At 45.5% G+C, this 17,398-nt stretch overlaps 1 protein-coding gene across 3 annotated transcripts in view; it reads left to right on the forward strand.

The window, feature by feature from the left end:
- The window catches only part of SLC12A8 (solute carrier family 12 member 8), a 129,455-nt gene that overhangs the window by 29,025 nt on the left and 83,032 nt on the right, over positions 1 to 17,398 (forward strand). For all 3 annotated transcript variants that reach the window (XM_017855384.1, XM_017855385.1, XM_017855386.1), the window contains exon 5: positions 1,874 to 2,105. In XM_017855384.1, coding sequence (XP_017710873.1) covers positions 1,874 to 2,105 — 232 coding nt within the window. The remainder of the gene's footprint in view (positions 1 to 1,873; positions 2,106 to 17,398) is intronic.

Below are 17,398 nucleotides of genomic sequence, written 5' to 3' on the forward strand. Positions count from 1 at the left end.
TCCTGTTGACCTGGCCAAATACTGATGAAATAACCTCACTATCACACATCACACTCTTGGTGTTTAGTAATGAGGAAGTCTGAGTTCTGAGATGAATGCAGGAAAACATTAGTCTCTCTCTCTCTCTCTCTCTCTTTCTCTCTCTCTCTCTCTCTCAGAAATGATTATATTTCCTTCACATTTCTTGGAATTTCCACCTCACCCTAATATGGACAGAAATGTTTGTCATTATGGGATGCTGGAATAACTGTTAAGCTAAGTGTGTAAATTTGGGGGATGCTGACAAACATGACATGTGCCTAGTTGCAAAGTGAGCTGATCTCACTGAAGAATGGGGCCTTGTTCACAAGCTCCTCTCAAATCCAGAAGTTGTATTACTCTCTTGCCTTTACATGAAAGTGCTGGAACTCATGGAGCCTGCTTCCCAGAGCACCTTTTATATGATCAGCATATCACAAAATATTTATCGAATGCTTGCAACATACTTAGCAAATGCAAGTACTTGAAGAGGTACAATCAGCATAAACAATTTTTTAAGATATTTGCATTCTTGGTGGTAGGGTGGGCAGACAAACTTATGTGCATGACATAATACTAGAATATGAAACCAGATAATTAATTGTATGGCCCTAGCAGTTAGCTTACTATTTATTCAGAAAAGGAGGTTGAGGAATTCATGGAAAAGGAGGGACTTGAATGAATGAGGCCCTAATAGAATTTGTTCCCAGAGAATGGCAAGGGCAGGGCTACAGTGATAAGAGTGACCAGCTGGCCCTGGGGGCAGTGGAGGACAAAACCGAGGAGAGAAGGAGGCTGAGGCTGAGGAATTAGGAAAAGTGAGGCTGATGTTATTTTCAACAATTTAATTTGAAATGATCTTTCAAATATTTCCCAAAAGATAAACTCATGACACTCAGGCAAATATAAGGAAAACATGTGCCAAGGATTTCATTTCATTTTGTTTTTTTAAAAGATTATATAACAGATATTCATAGGAAGCCTCACCTGGACCAGGGATTTCATTTAATTTATGAATTAATAGAGGAGCCAGTAAGATGTTACAGAGCAGTTGCGAAGGATGCTGGGTGGATAGAGGTCAAATTTGTAAATTCATAGTTAGGCAGTTGAATAAATAAATGTTAGGATAAGATTGATGGGTTAGATAGAAAACCAGCTAATGTCTTTCAGGACAACAAATCCTAATCTTTTGGGTTATATGTTCCACCGGACAGAAGTTATTTGCATCTGTACTGGAAAAAAATCCATAAGGTAACATGTAACTTTATTAAATCTGGGGCATATTTAATCAACAGCAAACAGTGAGTGCAATGAAGTACATTCACCTAGATAGTCCTTGGGTAGCCTTTGTCACATGACATTGAAAAAGATGTGCCACTCACTTTTTTTTTTCTATTGCTAAGTTTTAGATAATTTTAAAAATAATACTGACCTACAGAGAAATGAAGAAAAATCTGGTTTACTGCAGTGCCCTTTTAAGGCTCTGTAGACGGGACCTCCTGTGTGTTCTTGTTCTATATTTAGTACTTGAATAACTCGGACTGAGAAATCTGGAGGCCTCTTTGGCCCAGTGTCCCATCTTCTTCCTCCCATAGTCTTTTCATCTTTGTTACCACTGACAGCTGGCTCTCAGCTTGGGTTCCTCCTTCATTCTTTAGTTGAGATGTAGACAAGCAGAAATGGGGCCTGAGGCAAGTTCACAGGCTGCTTTAACCCTGTGCTGGTCCCAGGCGCTGAGCCTCGGTGCCAGTGAGTACGTCCCATGGGGGTGCAGGGATCTCAGCGCCGGGCGGTTCTGCCTGTGGGCCCATGCCTTTCTGTCCTGCTGACTCTTCTACCTGGAATCGCATGTCAGTGTGTTGCAGGTGCCATGTACATCACCGGCTTTGCTGAGTCCATCTCAGATTTGCTGGGCCTCAGGAATATCTGGGCTGTGCGAGGAATTTCAGTTGCAGTGCTTCTGGCCTTGCTGGGCATTAACCTCGCGGGTGTCAAATGGATAATCCGCCTCCAGCTGCTGTTGCTGTTCCTGCTGGCCGTGTCCACACTGGACTTTGTGGTGGGTTCTTTCACCCACCTGGACCCAGGTAAGCCTTTCGGAGTCCAGTATGTGGCCTTATAGATCTTCACTGCTTTATAGATGTTTGTAGGGTGAGTTTGCCAACCCCACCTCCCCCAACCCCCATAGGCTTTACCTACAATTGGTGTGGGCTGTTCCTGGATCAGGTGAGTAGGTGTGTCTTAGAGCAGCCTCACCAGGTTGGAAGCTCCTCTTCTCACAGACATCGCCTAGCACATTTTCTATGTGTCCTTTTATTTCCTTGCTATTAAAAAAACCAGGCCAGGCACGGTGGCTCATGCCTGTAATCCCAGCACTTTGGGAGGCCGAGGCAGGTGGATCACCTGAAGTCAGGAGTTTGAGACCAGCCTGACCAACATGGTGAAACCCTGTCTCTACTAAATACAAAAAAAAATATTATTTAGCGAGATCTGTTTGATGCTAAAGCTGTTCCCTGAGGTGAGAAGAGGGGCCTGTTTTTGCACGATGACACAGTGTCTTTCTGTAACAGCAACTCTGCTTTTCCCTTTGGAGGCCACCCCGATGTGCGTCTACACAGTCCTGTCTACACAGTCCTGTGTTTTAGAAAAATGTTGGTTGTGGGAGGGTCAGCATTTGGTTGGCGTCCACTCCTCTGGCCTTATTACTTCTGAGCATGTTAAAATCTTCTGTTGGAAAATTGTCACTCCCCCTACCTTCTGGCATCCTAGTGCCTCCCCAGGAACCTTCAGACGGCCCAATGATCCGGCACCTAAAGGGTTAACCCTGGGGCCCACTCTTTGCTCAGGGCCAATGTGATGTTCATACTGATCACCTGGAGCCCAGGCCTTGCAGCTTGCTAAATATTTGACGCATCTCCAGGAAGGAAACGGTGATTTTTTTTTTTTCCTGGCCATGTACCACCCTGCAGAGATGGCCCACATATGGAGGGAGATTGCTGGCCTTTGGCCCATCAAACTGTCAGTGAAGGAAAGACAGAGTCCACTCAGGGTCCCTGATTCCTGGTACTTCCCCCTCCAGCGACACAGTTGCTGGAAGAGCTTAATTAGTTAAATTGCAAGGCGATACTACTGGCTTCTTTGAAACCTCACACTAGCCTGATGTATTTTCCTTCTTCTTGATTAGAAGTTTTCTTGGCTGCTCTTCTAAGTTACTCCAAATATTTTTCCTTCCTTCTGGTCAATACATTAGTAGAGTGTAGTGTGAAATGAAATTTATTTTCAGTCATTCCCATAGCAACTGGCCCCTCAAGAATCTGTTTTTGGTATCACTGATGTTTCATATGGGATATTTTCTTTGTGGTTAAAAATCCAAACTGAAACCAAACTATAAACCTTCAGAATGAATTTAACAGAGTGATTTCAGCTCTTAAAAATGAGGACATATATGTAGACATTTGAAAAAAAGACTGGAAGGAACTATGCCTAATAGTGACTATCTTTCTGTTGAGATTCTATGTGGCTAAATTATTTTATTTCTACTTTTCCTTCCATTGACCAGCGTTACTATTTTTTTTTTTAATTAATAGATTTACTTTTAGAGCAGTTTTAGGTTTATGGAAAATTAAGCAAATAGTACAAAAGTTCCCACATACCCCTTTTCTCCCTCCCCCACCACAGTTTCCCCTATTACTAATATCTTGTATTAATGTGGTACATTTACGGGAAGTGATGAACCAATATTGATACGTTATTGCTAATAGTTTAGGGTTCATTCATCGTTACACAGTCTATGGATTTTGACAATGTACAATGTTATGTATGCAACATTACAGCATCATACAGATGAGTTTCACTGCCTTAAAAATTCCCTGTGCCTTGCCTCTTAATGCTTCCCAACTTCTGGCAACCACTGATCTTTTTACTGTTTCCATAGTTTTGCCTTTTCCAGAATGTTGTATAGTTGGAACCATACAGTATGTAGCATTTTCAGTTTGGCTTCTTTCACTAGTAATATGCACTTAAGATTCCTCCATGTCTTTTTCTGGCTTGATAACTCATTTCCTTTTATTGCTGAATAAAAAGAAACTGGATGTAGCACAGTTTATCCATTCACCCACTGAAGGACATCTTGGTTACCTCCAGTTTTTGGCAATTATGAATAAAACTGATATAAACATCCATGTTCAGGTTTTTGTGAGGATACATTTTTAATTCATTTGGATAAATACCTAGATGCATCATTGTTGGAGCATATGGTAAGACTATGTTTGTAAGAAACTGCCAAACTGTCTTCTAAAGTGGCTGTACCATTTTGCATTCCCACTAACAATGAATGAGAGTTCCTGTTGCTCCACATCCTCATCAGCATTTGGTATTGTCAGTTTTTTTTTGTTTTTGTTTTTCAGTAATTCTAGTAGATGCCCAGTAATATCACATCATTGTTTTAATTTGCAATTCCCTAATGACATATGATATTGAGCATGTTTTTTATGCTTGTTTGCCATCTGTATATCACCTTTGGTGAAGTGTTTGTCAAGATCTTTTGCCCTTTTTAAAAACTGTTGTTTTTTTTTCCCTATCATTGAGTTGTTTTGTTTTGTTTTGAGACAGGGTCTTGCTCTGTCGCCCAGGCTGGAGTACAGTGGCAAGATCTTGGCTCACTGCAACCTCTGCCTCCCGGGTTTAAGAAATTCTTGTGCCTCAGCCTCCCAAGTTGCTGGGATTACAGGTGCACATCATCACACCCAACTAATTTTTTGTATTTTTATCAGAGGTGGGGTTTCACCATGTTGGCCAGGCTGGTCTTGAACTCCTGGCCTCGAGAGATCCACCTGCTTTGGCCTCCCAAAGTGCTGGGATTACAGGCATGAGCCATCATGCCCAGCCACCATTGAGTTTTAAGAGTTCTTTGTATATTTTGGATTCAAGCCCTTTATCAGATGTGTGTTTTGCAATTTTTTTCTCCCCAGTCTGGGTTTCTTTCATTCTCTTAACAGTGTCTTTTGCAGAGCAGAAGTTTTAAACTGTAATGGAGTCTATCTTATCAATGTTTTTCCATGGATCATGTCTTGGGTCCTTGTGTGCTATACCTAAAATCTCTTTGCTAAACTCCTAGATTTTCTCATTCTGGAAGTTTTGTTTGACACTTAGGTCTATGATCCAGATTGAGTTAATACTTTGTGAAGGGTGTAAGATGAGTGTCCTGATTATATTGGATTTTTTTTTTTTTTTTTGGCACGTGAATATCCAGTTGTTCCAGCTTCAGTTGTTGAAAAGACTCTCCTGTCTCCATTGAGTTGCTTTTGTGCCTTTGTCAAATATCAGTTGACTGTATTTGTGTGTTTCTGGGCTCTCTTTTCTCTTCCATTGCTCTGTTTGTCTATTCTGTCTCCAATACCATACTGTCTTGATTACTACAGCTTTATAGTAAGTCTTAAAGTTGGTTAGCATCTATCCTCCAACTTTGTCCCTTTTTGCCAGTGGTTTTTTTGTTTTTTGTTTGTTTGTTTTTGAGATGGAGTTTCACCCTTGTTGCCCAGGCTGGAGTACAGTGGTGAAATCTTGGCTCACTACAACCTCCGTCTCCTGGGTTCAAGCAATTCTTCTGCCTCAGCCTCCCAAGTAGCTGGGATTACTGGCATGCACCATCACATCTGACTAATTTTTGTATTTTTAGTAGAGACAGTGTTTCACCATGTTGGCAAGGCTGGTCTCGAACTCCTGACTTCAGGTGATCCACCTGCCTCGGTCTCACAAAGTGCTGGGATTATAGGTGTGAGCCACCGCGCCTGACCAGCGTTACTTTTAAAAAGTTTTTTTAAAGTACTCTTAAGCCTAACTTTATTTCTTCCCATTTCTTTAAATATAAAAAATGAAACAATTCCAAACAATCCTGAAATATATAATGTATAATGTAAAAATGTAAAACGTAAAGTAAAGAATGAAAGTCTCCTCCTTCACTCAGTTTCTCCACTTCTTTCCAGAGGGAGATCGGTCCATGTATTAGTTACCTATTATTGTCAAACAAATTACCCCAAAATTTAGTGGCATAAGATAACAATAAACATTTGTTATCTCTGGCCTTTTCTGTGGGCCAGTAATTTGGGTGTGACTTGGTTGGCGGCCCTGGATCGGAGTCTCTGGTGAGGTTCAGTCAGATGTGCTCAAGGGTTGTGGTCATCTGAAGGCTTAATTGGGGCTGGAGCATCTCACTGGCAAGTTGGTATTGCTTCTTGTTAGGAGGCCTCAGTGGTCCATGTGGTCCTTTCCTGAGAGCTGTTTTAGTATCCTTAAGACAAGGGGTAACTGATTTCTCCCAGAGTAAACAATCAGAGAGAGAGAGAAACAGGTAGAGAGAAAGAGAGAGGGAGGGGGAGAGAGAGAGAGAGAGAGAGAACAGAGAAGATGAGAGCTTTTTTTTTTTTTTTTTTTAAAGAAGGGGTTTTGTGGTTGTCACCTGGGCTGGAATGCAATGGCGGGATCTCAGTTCAGTTCACTGCAACCGCCACCTCCCAGGTTCAAGTGATTCTCCTGCCTCAGCCTCTTAAGTAGCTGGGATTATAGGCACTTGGCATCATGCCTGGGTAATTTATATATTTTTAGGAGAGACAGGGTATCACCATGTTGGCCAGGCTGGTCTTGAACTCCTGACCTCAAGTGATCCCCCTGCCTCTGTCTCCCAAAGTGCTGGGATTACAGGCTTAAGCCACCATGCCCGGCCTAATTTTCACCTTTTCAATGGAAAAGTGTCAAAGAATTTGAAGGCACACTTAAAAACCACAATAGTTAATTTTAAAATCAGGAAAATGTTATAAATACACTTAAGTCAAACTATATTTTCTCTTTGTTTTATTTTAAAGACAAAATCAATGTCTTTGTTTCATAAAATGAAAAAAATTCTGAAATTTTCAAGTGAAAAGTGAAAGTTTCTTCCCTTCACTCCATTTTCCCACTCCTACTCCCCAGAGGGAGATCGGCACATAGCTTCGCAGTCTATTTTCTATACATGCACAAGCTCACATGCACACGTGCTTGTACATAACACACACAGCACAGCTCTTTGTAAAAGTATAATTAAATTCCACATTGTTTTGCTAGTCCCCACTCTTGAACATATCATGGATATCCTTCAATGTCAGTACATTTAGGATTTCCTCATTCTTTTAAAACACCTACATACCATTCCATATTAGAGGTTTAAATGCTTTATATTTAAAGATTAACTTACTGATGAGTATTTAGATTTTTCCAGTTTGTTGCTATCACAAATATTGCTGATGTGTACGTCCTATACAAAAGTTTGAGCTAATTTCTACAGGATCTTTGCTTGTAAATAGAATTCACAGGACAAAGGTCAAACACTTTTAAAATTGTGTTAGGTTCTACGAGATCGCCTTCCAATAATGTTGTTGCATTCTGAATGACCACTAACAGTAGCTAAGAGTTACTGATTCCCCATACCTTGGAAAAGATTGAAGAGGCTCAATTTTTCAAGTTTCTGTCATGTGATGGGCAAAAAAATGTAACTTTTTCTTTTAATTTGCCTTTCTTGAAACATTAATGAGGATTTTTTTTTGTATTTTATTCCCACTTGTATTTTTTTTTCTTTGAATCGTCTATAATCTTTCTCTGTTTTTGCTTTCTATTTTCCCTATTTTCTTTTCCAGATTTCTTTTTCTACAATCTTGTTTTGCTCTCCCTGTCAGGTGCTGCCAGCTTTCTCCAAATGTCTGGTAGTCCTTGGCTGTCCATGCATTGTTGGTAATGAGGCACCACAGAGCTGACCGGGAGTTCCATCCACAACCCGAGTGGGTGGCAGTTGTGACAGGTGGGCATCACAGTAGGGTGATCGGTGGCAAACTGCGTTGTTTCATTGGAAGTCTCGCAAATGTTCGTTTCTGCAGGTCTTTCTCTGGTATAGTCGTATTCTCCAGAGAAGAATTCTCTCATCTCCCGCCAGGGACATGCCCAGCTGCCTCAGTTCGGGGAGCAGAGTGGAGGTGGGTGAAGGGGCTGGCAGCCTCACAGTCAGGTGCAGACTGTCATTTGTCAGATGCTTTCCCCTGGCACACCCTTCCCTCCAGTGTGTCCTTCCATCTCAAGTTGTCTTCCCCTGTCACCCTCACTCTATGTCTTGTCTCTCATTTCATCTCCAGACTTCCCATAACAGTGGGTCCTCCTCATCGCCCTCATTTCCTCATCTCCTGACTTCTTGATCTGCAGCCTGGCAACCTGGGCCCCTCTTCCTTTCTTCACCTCCTGTCCTGTCCTTCCAAAAACAAGCATCATTGCATAAGGCTCTCTGAAGACACAGAGCTTCTTCACTGTAAAAAGCTAAATAGCATGAAAACTTAATTTAAACAAGACCCTCTCAAGAATTTGTTTGGCTTAAAGCTACTAAAATGCCATTCTGTTGGCTCATATTTTCATTTATGTAAGATGAGTGTCATGCCAAAATGATTTTATTGCCATAGAAGTCAGGCAAATATAGAGAAAATACATTTTAGAAAATAAAGTGACATGTGGCACATTTGAATTCTATGTTCTGCCTTTAAAAATGAAATCATGCCTCTCCAAGCTTAAGTTTTTGGTTATCTAGGAAGACGGTAGCCTGGTCTCTACAGGGTTCCACTCCAGAGCCCACACTGCACACTCTCTGCCCTGCCATGGCACTCTGCCATCTGTGGGAAGTGGGTCAGTTGGGCCAGGCCAGGCACAGGTCCATCTCACGCTGAATGTAGCAGACGGGAGCTGCTTCTGCTGGCTGAGGGAGGGGGCTTGTGCTTGGCTGTGAGGACAAGGTCATTGCTTTGAAACTGTAAAAGGGATGGGGCAAGCATGCCTGCCTCTGCTGTCTGCTGAGATTCCTTTATCTCAGGTGCCCATCATCTCCTGATCTTCAACCCCAGGACCTTGACTCATTTCTTATTCTTGAAACTTTTTGCACTGTTGACCACCTATGCTAATTTGAAATGGTCTCTTCCTATTTATTCCACAACACAACACTGGCTTAGCTCTCTTCTTGGATTTCCTGTTCCCTGATGTGGGCAGGGAGGCCACGGGGCTCAGTCCTCTGCTATCACGGCATTGTTTTGTGCCTTTTCTTCGGAAATAAGCTTCCACCATCGCTGCACCAGTGCCTCTCCCCTGCTTCTCCAGCTTTCCTCAGTGTGGCTCTCACATCGCCAGCTCCTGTCGGATTTCTACCTGGCTGTCTGGGCACCATCTTGAATTCAAGTTTAAAATTAAAAATTAAAAAAACTCAATTTCTCACTCCTCTCTTTACTTAGTCTCTTCTTCCCCAACTGCCCTTTCACCAGTTAATCAACAAGCCAAGAATCAGCTCATCATCTGAGTGCCTATCACCATTCCCCAAGCCTGGAAAACCTGGAAAAGAACTTTCATTTCTCTGTCTAGTTTAAGCTCTTCTATCCTTTACAACCCCACAGTTCTCACCTCAGATCAGCAGATGTCATTTCCTCTGTGGGCCATTTAGACAATGTCCCAATCCAAATTTATCCCTTGAGGATCTTCCCTTTGGTTGTCCCCAGCCATTTCGTAAGGGTGACTGACACCTATGCACTGAAGCCAGGTCAGTTTTCCTATAACAGTACTTTGTCTTGGTCACTCTCCAGCTTAAACAGCATCAGTGGCTTTCTGTTGCTATAGGACAAAACCCAAACCCATTCTGTTTGCATTCAAAGAGCCACATGGGCTATCCCTAAATTAATTACCCATTTGGTTGGATCTCCAGTTCAGGCCCTTTCTGAACAATTCCCCCCAAAACATGTTTATTCGCTGATTTATGAAGCATATGAATACAGCTCTGCTTCTGATTCTGGAATTCTCTTCACCATGCTCTGTTGGACCTAAGTTCTTGCTCTTGGATGAAGTAGTTCGGGAAATTGTACACGAAGAAGGCATGGTCTAAAATCCAGGATCCCCTGTGTGGTCTTGAGCCACGTTAGATGTTCTGAGCCTTGGTTTTCTCATTGGTTAAAAACAAGGATGAAAATCGTATTTACATCTCCAGGCTGCCTTCCTGACTGTCTGCGCATGGCTGCCAGGCCTAAGGCCTGTGGAGATCCTTTGGGTGAGGGGCTGTAACAGTCTGCTCGGGCCGCCAGGGACTTTAATGAGGACATTTGGGACTCTGGTTCCTTGTTAAAATTTTTAAGGCTGGGCGCAGCGTCTAATGTCTATAATGCAGCACTTTGGGAGGCCGAGGTGGGTGGATGACCTGAGGTCAGGAGTTTGAGACCAGCCTGACCAACATGGTGAAACCCTGTCTCTATGAAAAATATAAAAATTAGCCAGGTGTGGTGCATGCTTGTAGTTCCAGCTACTTAGGAGGCTGAGGCAGGAGAATCTCTTGAACCGGGGAGGCGGAGGTTGCAATGAGCCAAGATTGTGCCATTGCACTCCAGCCTGGGCAACAGAGGGAGACTCTGTCTCCAAAAAAAAAAAAAAAAAGTTTTAAAATGTACTGATGAACACTTCCAAGTGTATAGGAAAGAATGTAGCAGATATTCATTTATCCACCACCCGAATTTAATGGATATTATTTTGCCAGTTTTGCTTCAGAGCTCTATTTAACATAAAAATAAATAAAGTATTACAGATGTAGTTTAAGCTGTACCTTCACTGACCCCTCCTGTCCCCAAGGGACCACTGTCCGGAGGCTCATCTTCCCCATGTGTTTTTATTTTTCTACCATATGTAGATGGCCCTAAGTGCTGTCTGCTATTGTTTAGTGTTTGAAAATTTCATATACATTGTATCATACCGCATGGATCCTTTCATTTGATACATAATTTGAAAGGTGAATGAATGATTTTACGATTTGCTTTCTTTCACCCAACATATTTTTGCAATTTATCCATGTTAGTGCATGTCATGGCGGTTCATTCATTTTAACTGTTCTTCATGTAAGGGAGACCCAGAAAAGTTACTGAGTGGTGAAGGTGGTGTGAGAGGGGTTTGCACAGGGCACCGGAGCTCCTGGTGCTCCCCGTGCAGTCGGAGAGGCAGGAAAGACTTTTTAGAGGAGATTCCGTGGGAGCTGTTAAGGGGGACGGACGTAGAGGCTTTGTCAGCCACCCAGCGGGGCTTGGGCTTTATTTTGGGGGCAGCGGGAAACCTGACTCAAGCTCATATTTTAGAAAGATTGCTCTGGTCCCAGTACAGAAACTGGCCTTGGATAGGGATGAAGAAAGGAGGCAGGACTCACTTGAGAGGCTGCTACGGCAACCCAAAAGAGCCAGGCAGGGCCTCTGGGGTGGAAAAGAGACGAGATGGGGGCGGGGTATGGGGTGAGGCCAGGAAAAGGGATAAGGCTGACACGTGGCTGGCTGGTGGCTTCATGTTCTGGGACTTGGGAGGAACATGGCAGCTGGAACAGGTGTGGGGGAAATGGCGAGGCTAGTGTGAGAGGTCAGCTGAAGATGGTGGCCCAGAGCTCGGAGGTGTGGTCACGGCTGGGGTGAAGCACCCTCAGCGTGGGAGCAGTAGAAGCGCTGGGCTGGGCGAAATGCTTGGGCAGCGTGTGCTGGTTTGGAAGCAGAAAGAGCCATATTTGTTGAATGAATTTGATTTACCAGAAGAGGCGTTTTCACTGTTCTATATATTTTTTAAAAAACCTCTCTGACAAAATTCCAAACATACAAAGTGGGTAAGCTAAAAATTAATATTCTTTACCCAGAAACACACCCAGAATCTCCCCAGGTGGCTGTTCCATTCGGGATGCAGGGAACACATGGATGTTTTGGCTGCTCTCTGGGCCTGGCAGCTGGCCTGCACTGTGGCTGCGGAGGGCCAGGCCTGGGGTCTTCCTTCCACGGTACTGGCCTATTGTAGGTATTCAGGAAATATTTGTGCAAGGAGCGAACACACTGCATGGAAGATTGTGAGGCCTGACTCAGTGGCCTCTTCTGCCTGGACAGGTGAGGATGGCTCATCCATGGGTGCCTGGAGGGAGCCTTCTACGCCCCCATGGGGAACACCTGCCTGGGTCCCCCTTCGCTGGGGCTCTGTTATCCTCCTGAGATGAAGAGCCAGCAGTTAGCTATCACCAGAATTGTGTCCTCCCAGCAGGGCATGTCCCTGAGCCTCCCTTGCGGCTCCCTTCGCCGTGTGATGGAAGGGCATCTGCGTGGCTTTGCCAGGAAGGGTCTTCTGGACTCTGGTGAGCTAGGGCAGCCTGGAAGGGCCCTGCAGTGCCCGAGATGGCCTCTGTGTGGAGTAGTGATTCTGACTGTTTGTTTTCTGGCCTCTGATGGCTGGAAAGGCTCGTCCCAGGACAGCTGGCTCAACCCTTCCTCGCTGCCCACGGAGGTACTAAGAGGAAACACTCTTTTGCGTGAAATGGCTGTGGGATCCTGGCGTTCACACTCTGCTCCTGGGCTGGCGGGTGGGCGGTGCCACACAGCAAGGCCTTCCGCACGCTCTCATGTGACTTTCATGATGATGGTGGGAGGGAGGTGGGCTGTGCTGCTCAGAGAAGCAGGACAGTGACTTAGAGAGCTGAAGTAACTTCAAAGCCCAGGCCTCAGCCTCCAGCCCTTTCCTGGCCAGCAGAAAGGAACAAAGTCTCGGAATAGCGGACGAGCTGTTTAAGGGGGGGGCCCAGCTTCACAGCCTGGCCTCCATCCCTGGGGTTCTTAACCCTGTCTGCACATCAGAAGCACCAGGGGAGCCTCAGGTGCGGAGAAAAGAATCCCAAGCTCCGCCCCAGACCAAGTAAATCAGCACTCTGGGGTGGGCCTGGTGGTCTGTATTTTCAAGTGCTCCCGGTGCTACTGTGCAGCCAGGGTTGAGAACCTTTGCCATTCAGCCTCTACTCATGCAGGCTGTGCTCTGTTATCTGCAGAGATGGGCACCCAGGCTCAGTGGAGGAAACCAAAGCAATCCAGGCCAAGTACCTCAGAGCTCAGGCTGGCAACACCCTGGAGACAAGACTGTCATCCCGTTTACACTGGGCATGGGCTCAGGGCCGGGACTGGAAGTCTTCTTCAGTTAGCCCCTGATGTAAGGACTGACTCCTTTTTCTCCTGTATTTCCCACTTGACCTGCACTCAGCTGAGGGCCAAAAGTACAGCAAACACCTGCTTAGTTTTGGATATGAATGTGTGCAACGAACTGGGAAGGAGTGCCAACTCTGTGTCAGGCACTTTGCATAGATTCTTTGCAACAGTTGTATCTTTGAAACAACTGAGTGAGATGGTTATTGCAGTTTTACAGACAGGGAAGTCAAAGTCCCAGAGAGGTTTTGCAACTTTCTTGAGTTTGCATAGTCCGAGTTTTCAATCCTCATCCAGGATTGAAACCCAGAGGCAACTGACTCCAAAGCACCTGGTTCCCTGGTGCTCCCTGGCACCTGCTGGCTCTGGGGTGCCCTTGGAGGAAGATGGTGAACTCCTTACTGCTTCCTTTCTCCTTTCAGATCAAGGGGATCTGAGAACCTGCCAGTCTCTGCTCGGCCCGTTCATGCCTGGTTAAAACTATTAGGGGTGAGCCTCTTGAAGGGAAAGCAGGAGATGAGGTGTGGACTGTGAGGACCAGCAGCTGAGGTGGCTAAAACATACCTCCCCAGTGCCACCAGGAACAGAGGCCATAGACACGCTCAGTTCAGGACCAAACTCAAGACCCAAGTCAGGCAGGGAATGGTGTCCGGCCGGGCAGGGGCGCTCCTAGTTCAGCCCACAGGGCCTCAGCAGCACCTCCTCCTGGAGCACACAGGGTGAGGCCAGCTTGGGAGCCCAGCTGCTCGGCCCCAGCCCTCTGCATCCTTGGCCTCAGGCAGGCTGACCCCAGCATCATGGAGAATTTCTGCCCCTTTTTTGGATGATTCCTTGGAAGGTTGTGTTAATCAGAAGTACAAAGGGATCACAGGGCCCCTAAAGAGGCAGCAGACCTGCTGGAATTTGTGGCCACAATGAAAGAGATGGGAAGCACCAAGTAGCATTTCTTTTTTCTTTTCTTTTCTTTTTTTTTTTTTTTTTTTAATTTCTGAGACAGGGTCTCACTCTGCCACCCAGGCTAGAGTGCAGTGATGTGATCTTGACCCACTGCAGCCTCGAGTTCCCAGGCTTAAGCGATTCTCCCACTTCTTAGCCTCCTGAGTAGCTGGGACTATAGTTGTGCACCACCGTGCCCAGCTAATTTTTGTGTCTTTTGTAGAGATAGGGTTTCGCCATATTGCCCAGGCTAGTCTCGAACTCCTGGGCTCAAACAATCCCCCTGTCTTGGCCTCCCAAAGGGCTGGGATTATAGGCATAAGCCAATGTGCCCAGCCCCAAGTACCATTGCAAACCTTTATTAGGCTTCTCCTGTTTTGTTTTTTTTTTTCCTTTTCTTTCTCCCCATCCCTTTCGGACTCTTTTCCTCTTCCTCTTTTTCTGGTTCTGATCTCTTTCCCTCTGCCTCTATTCCTGGCTGGACCCTTGGGATGAGCTATTGGGTGGGGGTTTCTGGCCAGGCCTGGGATGCTTCCTCTTACTGCCCTCATTCCTCTTTGTGAATCATCATTATGTGTATGTTATTTACTACCTAGGTAGGTTCTTGTTGTATTGCAGATGCTGATAATGAGCAGGTGTTTGGAGGATCCAGAGTGCGTAGCATTGATGATTTAGTCTTGAAAAGTTTACTCATTCACTTGGTCTAACCACAACATAGGCCAGTCACCATGTCCTGCCTGCCACTTGGCTGTAGCAAGAAAGTTCTTAAGACCAAAAACAATCTGAATCTGAAAGTCCTTGCTGGTGCTAAGGGAGGGATGAAACCCAGGAGGTAAGGTTGGGCTGGTGGATCCACACCGTGCTCCTGTTGCTTTCACCCTCTGTTGGCTTTGTCTCTGGTGACGTGATCTAAGGGACGCTGCTGGTGGGATCGATACTGGGATTGCAGAAAGGTGGTTTCACTGGGGGTTCCAGGAGTCCCAGGTGTCAGGGTTGCTCCCCGAGTGGCCTGTCTCAGCAACATGAGAGCCTTGAGGACAGGAATCTATCTCAGTCAACTCTGTGTCCTCCAACACTAGCACGGGGCTTGCTGTGGGCAGGAGCTCAATAGGTTTGCTAAGTGAATGAATGAAGGATGAATCAAAACCAGTAAAAGAAGTACAAGAGAAAGGCTCTGAAACCCACATGGAGGTGTGGAGAACCCTAGCCCCTTAGCTGCTTATCTGCAGTCGCCTGGGCAATGGATACTCCCCAGGCCTCCCTCCAGAGAGGCGCCGACCTTCCTGTGTTGGCAGCAGTTTGCAGGTATTCTGTCTGCACAGAATGGCAGAGGATCGCACAATGCCTGTGTGGAGGCCCAGCCCAGGGTGGGGCCAGCTTGCAAGCCCAGTCAGATCTTCTTGGGAAGAAGGAAGGAAGGAAGGGTTGCAACTGAGAAGAAACTGTGGCTTTGAAAGTTTTCCTCCAGGGTTTTTTTGTTTGCAAGGAAAGGAGATGCTTAGGGAGGCGTTATATACGGGACAAAAGAGTGCGGCTGGGTCAGTGGTGAAATCAGAGTGCACGTCTTTCCCACAGCAGGTCGGCGGGGATAGCTTTGTCTGCGAATGCCCATGTGCTGGGAAGACGTTGCAGCCTCTGGTAATAACAGCTCTGTGTTTCTAGATTTCTTTTTTCTTTTTTGGGAAAAGTACATGTGCTTCATATTACCTGTGTCCACAGCACAGATACAAGTGAGTAAAATGTAAACAAGGATCCAGATAGCTGGGACAAAGAGTCTCCTGACCTGTTCTTTCCGACTGTGCGGGTTTGAGAGAAAGACCAGGGATCTGGCAGTGTTGGCCAGACATTCCTGCAGGTCAGTTGGAATCCGGTTGGGGATTTGCTGATGTGAAACATACGTGGACACTCACACAACCCAACATATTGGGCCGAAAAGCAAGACCAACTTGACCTTAAACAAAATCCTCCTTTGCTTCTGAACTATGCGCCAGGCAAGACAAATTTAGGGAAATGGGAATATGGATTTCTATTTGTTAAAAAAGATACAGTTGTTTCTCATCAGCCTTTTCCAGTTATAGCACATAGGATTGCAGTGACCTCATTTTTGATCAATGGCCAATGCATTCAACTGTCTGGTGGAATAATCTATTAACTGGGCACCTGCCAATTGTCTGGAATAGGAACTAGTTTAGGCATATGTTTTAAAAAGTGATAACATTGTTATGAGCCCTGCCGAGACAAGGGGATGAGAAGCTCAAGCAGGTCAGCACTGGCTCTGAAGTCGGTTTGGGATGATGGACTGCGTTTTTCAGTAGACTCACTGCCCTGTGACTGACCTCCCTCTCTCCCTGCATTAATTACATGGTATTTAAAGGCAAACCATCAAACCACTTAAGAGTCCCAGAACCCGGGCATGTGGAATCTGGATGAGTGACCTTCGCTGGGTCACACACAGCCACTGTTAGAACCCAGTTCTCCCAGTTCCCCACCCAGCGCTCCCTGCCCTGTGCCCCCATGCAGCTGCCTCCGAGTCCCATGTGATCACCTGTGTTTATGATAAGTCATCACTCACATCTGTGTATTGATTCTGCTGCGAAGAGGCCCCTTATGGCACTGGCTGGTGGAGGAGGCAGCTATGCAGTCTGACAGCCCACCAGCAGGCTAAGTTGGCCACTTTTAGGGATCCATGTCTTAATCCTGAGCGTGAAAAGACTTAAGGTGTTACAAGCGTCACCTGCTTCATCTAAACTCGCATCTGCAACCAGTGGCTGATTGAGAGATGGCAAAGGCTGTGGACACCAGGAAGCCATGAGGAGAAGGACCCCCTCAGCAAGGCCCAGGACCTGTAGACCTTTGGATGGAAAGAACTTCACCTGCAGATAGTTATCATGTGTAGTCAGACACTGCTTATCTGTAATAGTGAGGACAGTGGTAGCTCACCTTTACTGAGCATTACTATATGCCAGGCACTGGTTTTTTGTACTTTATATGTAATAATTCATTTAACTCTTACAAAAGAAGTAGATACTATTATTCCCATTTTACAGTGGGGAAACAAAGGTGGTGAGAGGTGAGTACCTCACCTACCATAGGTAGAGTTGAGAATCAAGTCACACTGGGTGCGATGGCTCACCCCTGTAATCCCAGCACTTTGGGAGGCTGGGGTAGGAGGATCACTTGAGCCCCGGAGTTCGAGACCAGCCTAGGCAATACAGTGAGACTTCATCTCTAGAAAACATTTTAAAAATTAGCTGGGCATGGTGATGCACACCTGTTGTCTCAGCTACTCAGAAGGCTGAGGCAGGAGGAATCACTTGAGCCCAAGAGTTTGAGGTCACAGTGAGCTGTGCATTCCAGCCCAGGTGACAAAGCGAGAACCCTGATCCTAAGAAAGAAAGTAAAAAAGAAAGAAAGACAGAAAGGCG

The sequence above is a fragment of the Rhinopithecus bieti genome, unplaced genomic scaffold, assembly GCF_001698545.2.
Source record: "Rhinopithecus bieti isolate Rb0 unplaced genomic scaffold, ASM169854v2 scaffold_39586, whole genome shotgun sequence".
NCBI lineage: Eukaryota > Metazoa > Chordata > Mammalia > Primates > Cercopithecidae > Rhinopithecus > Rhinopithecus bieti.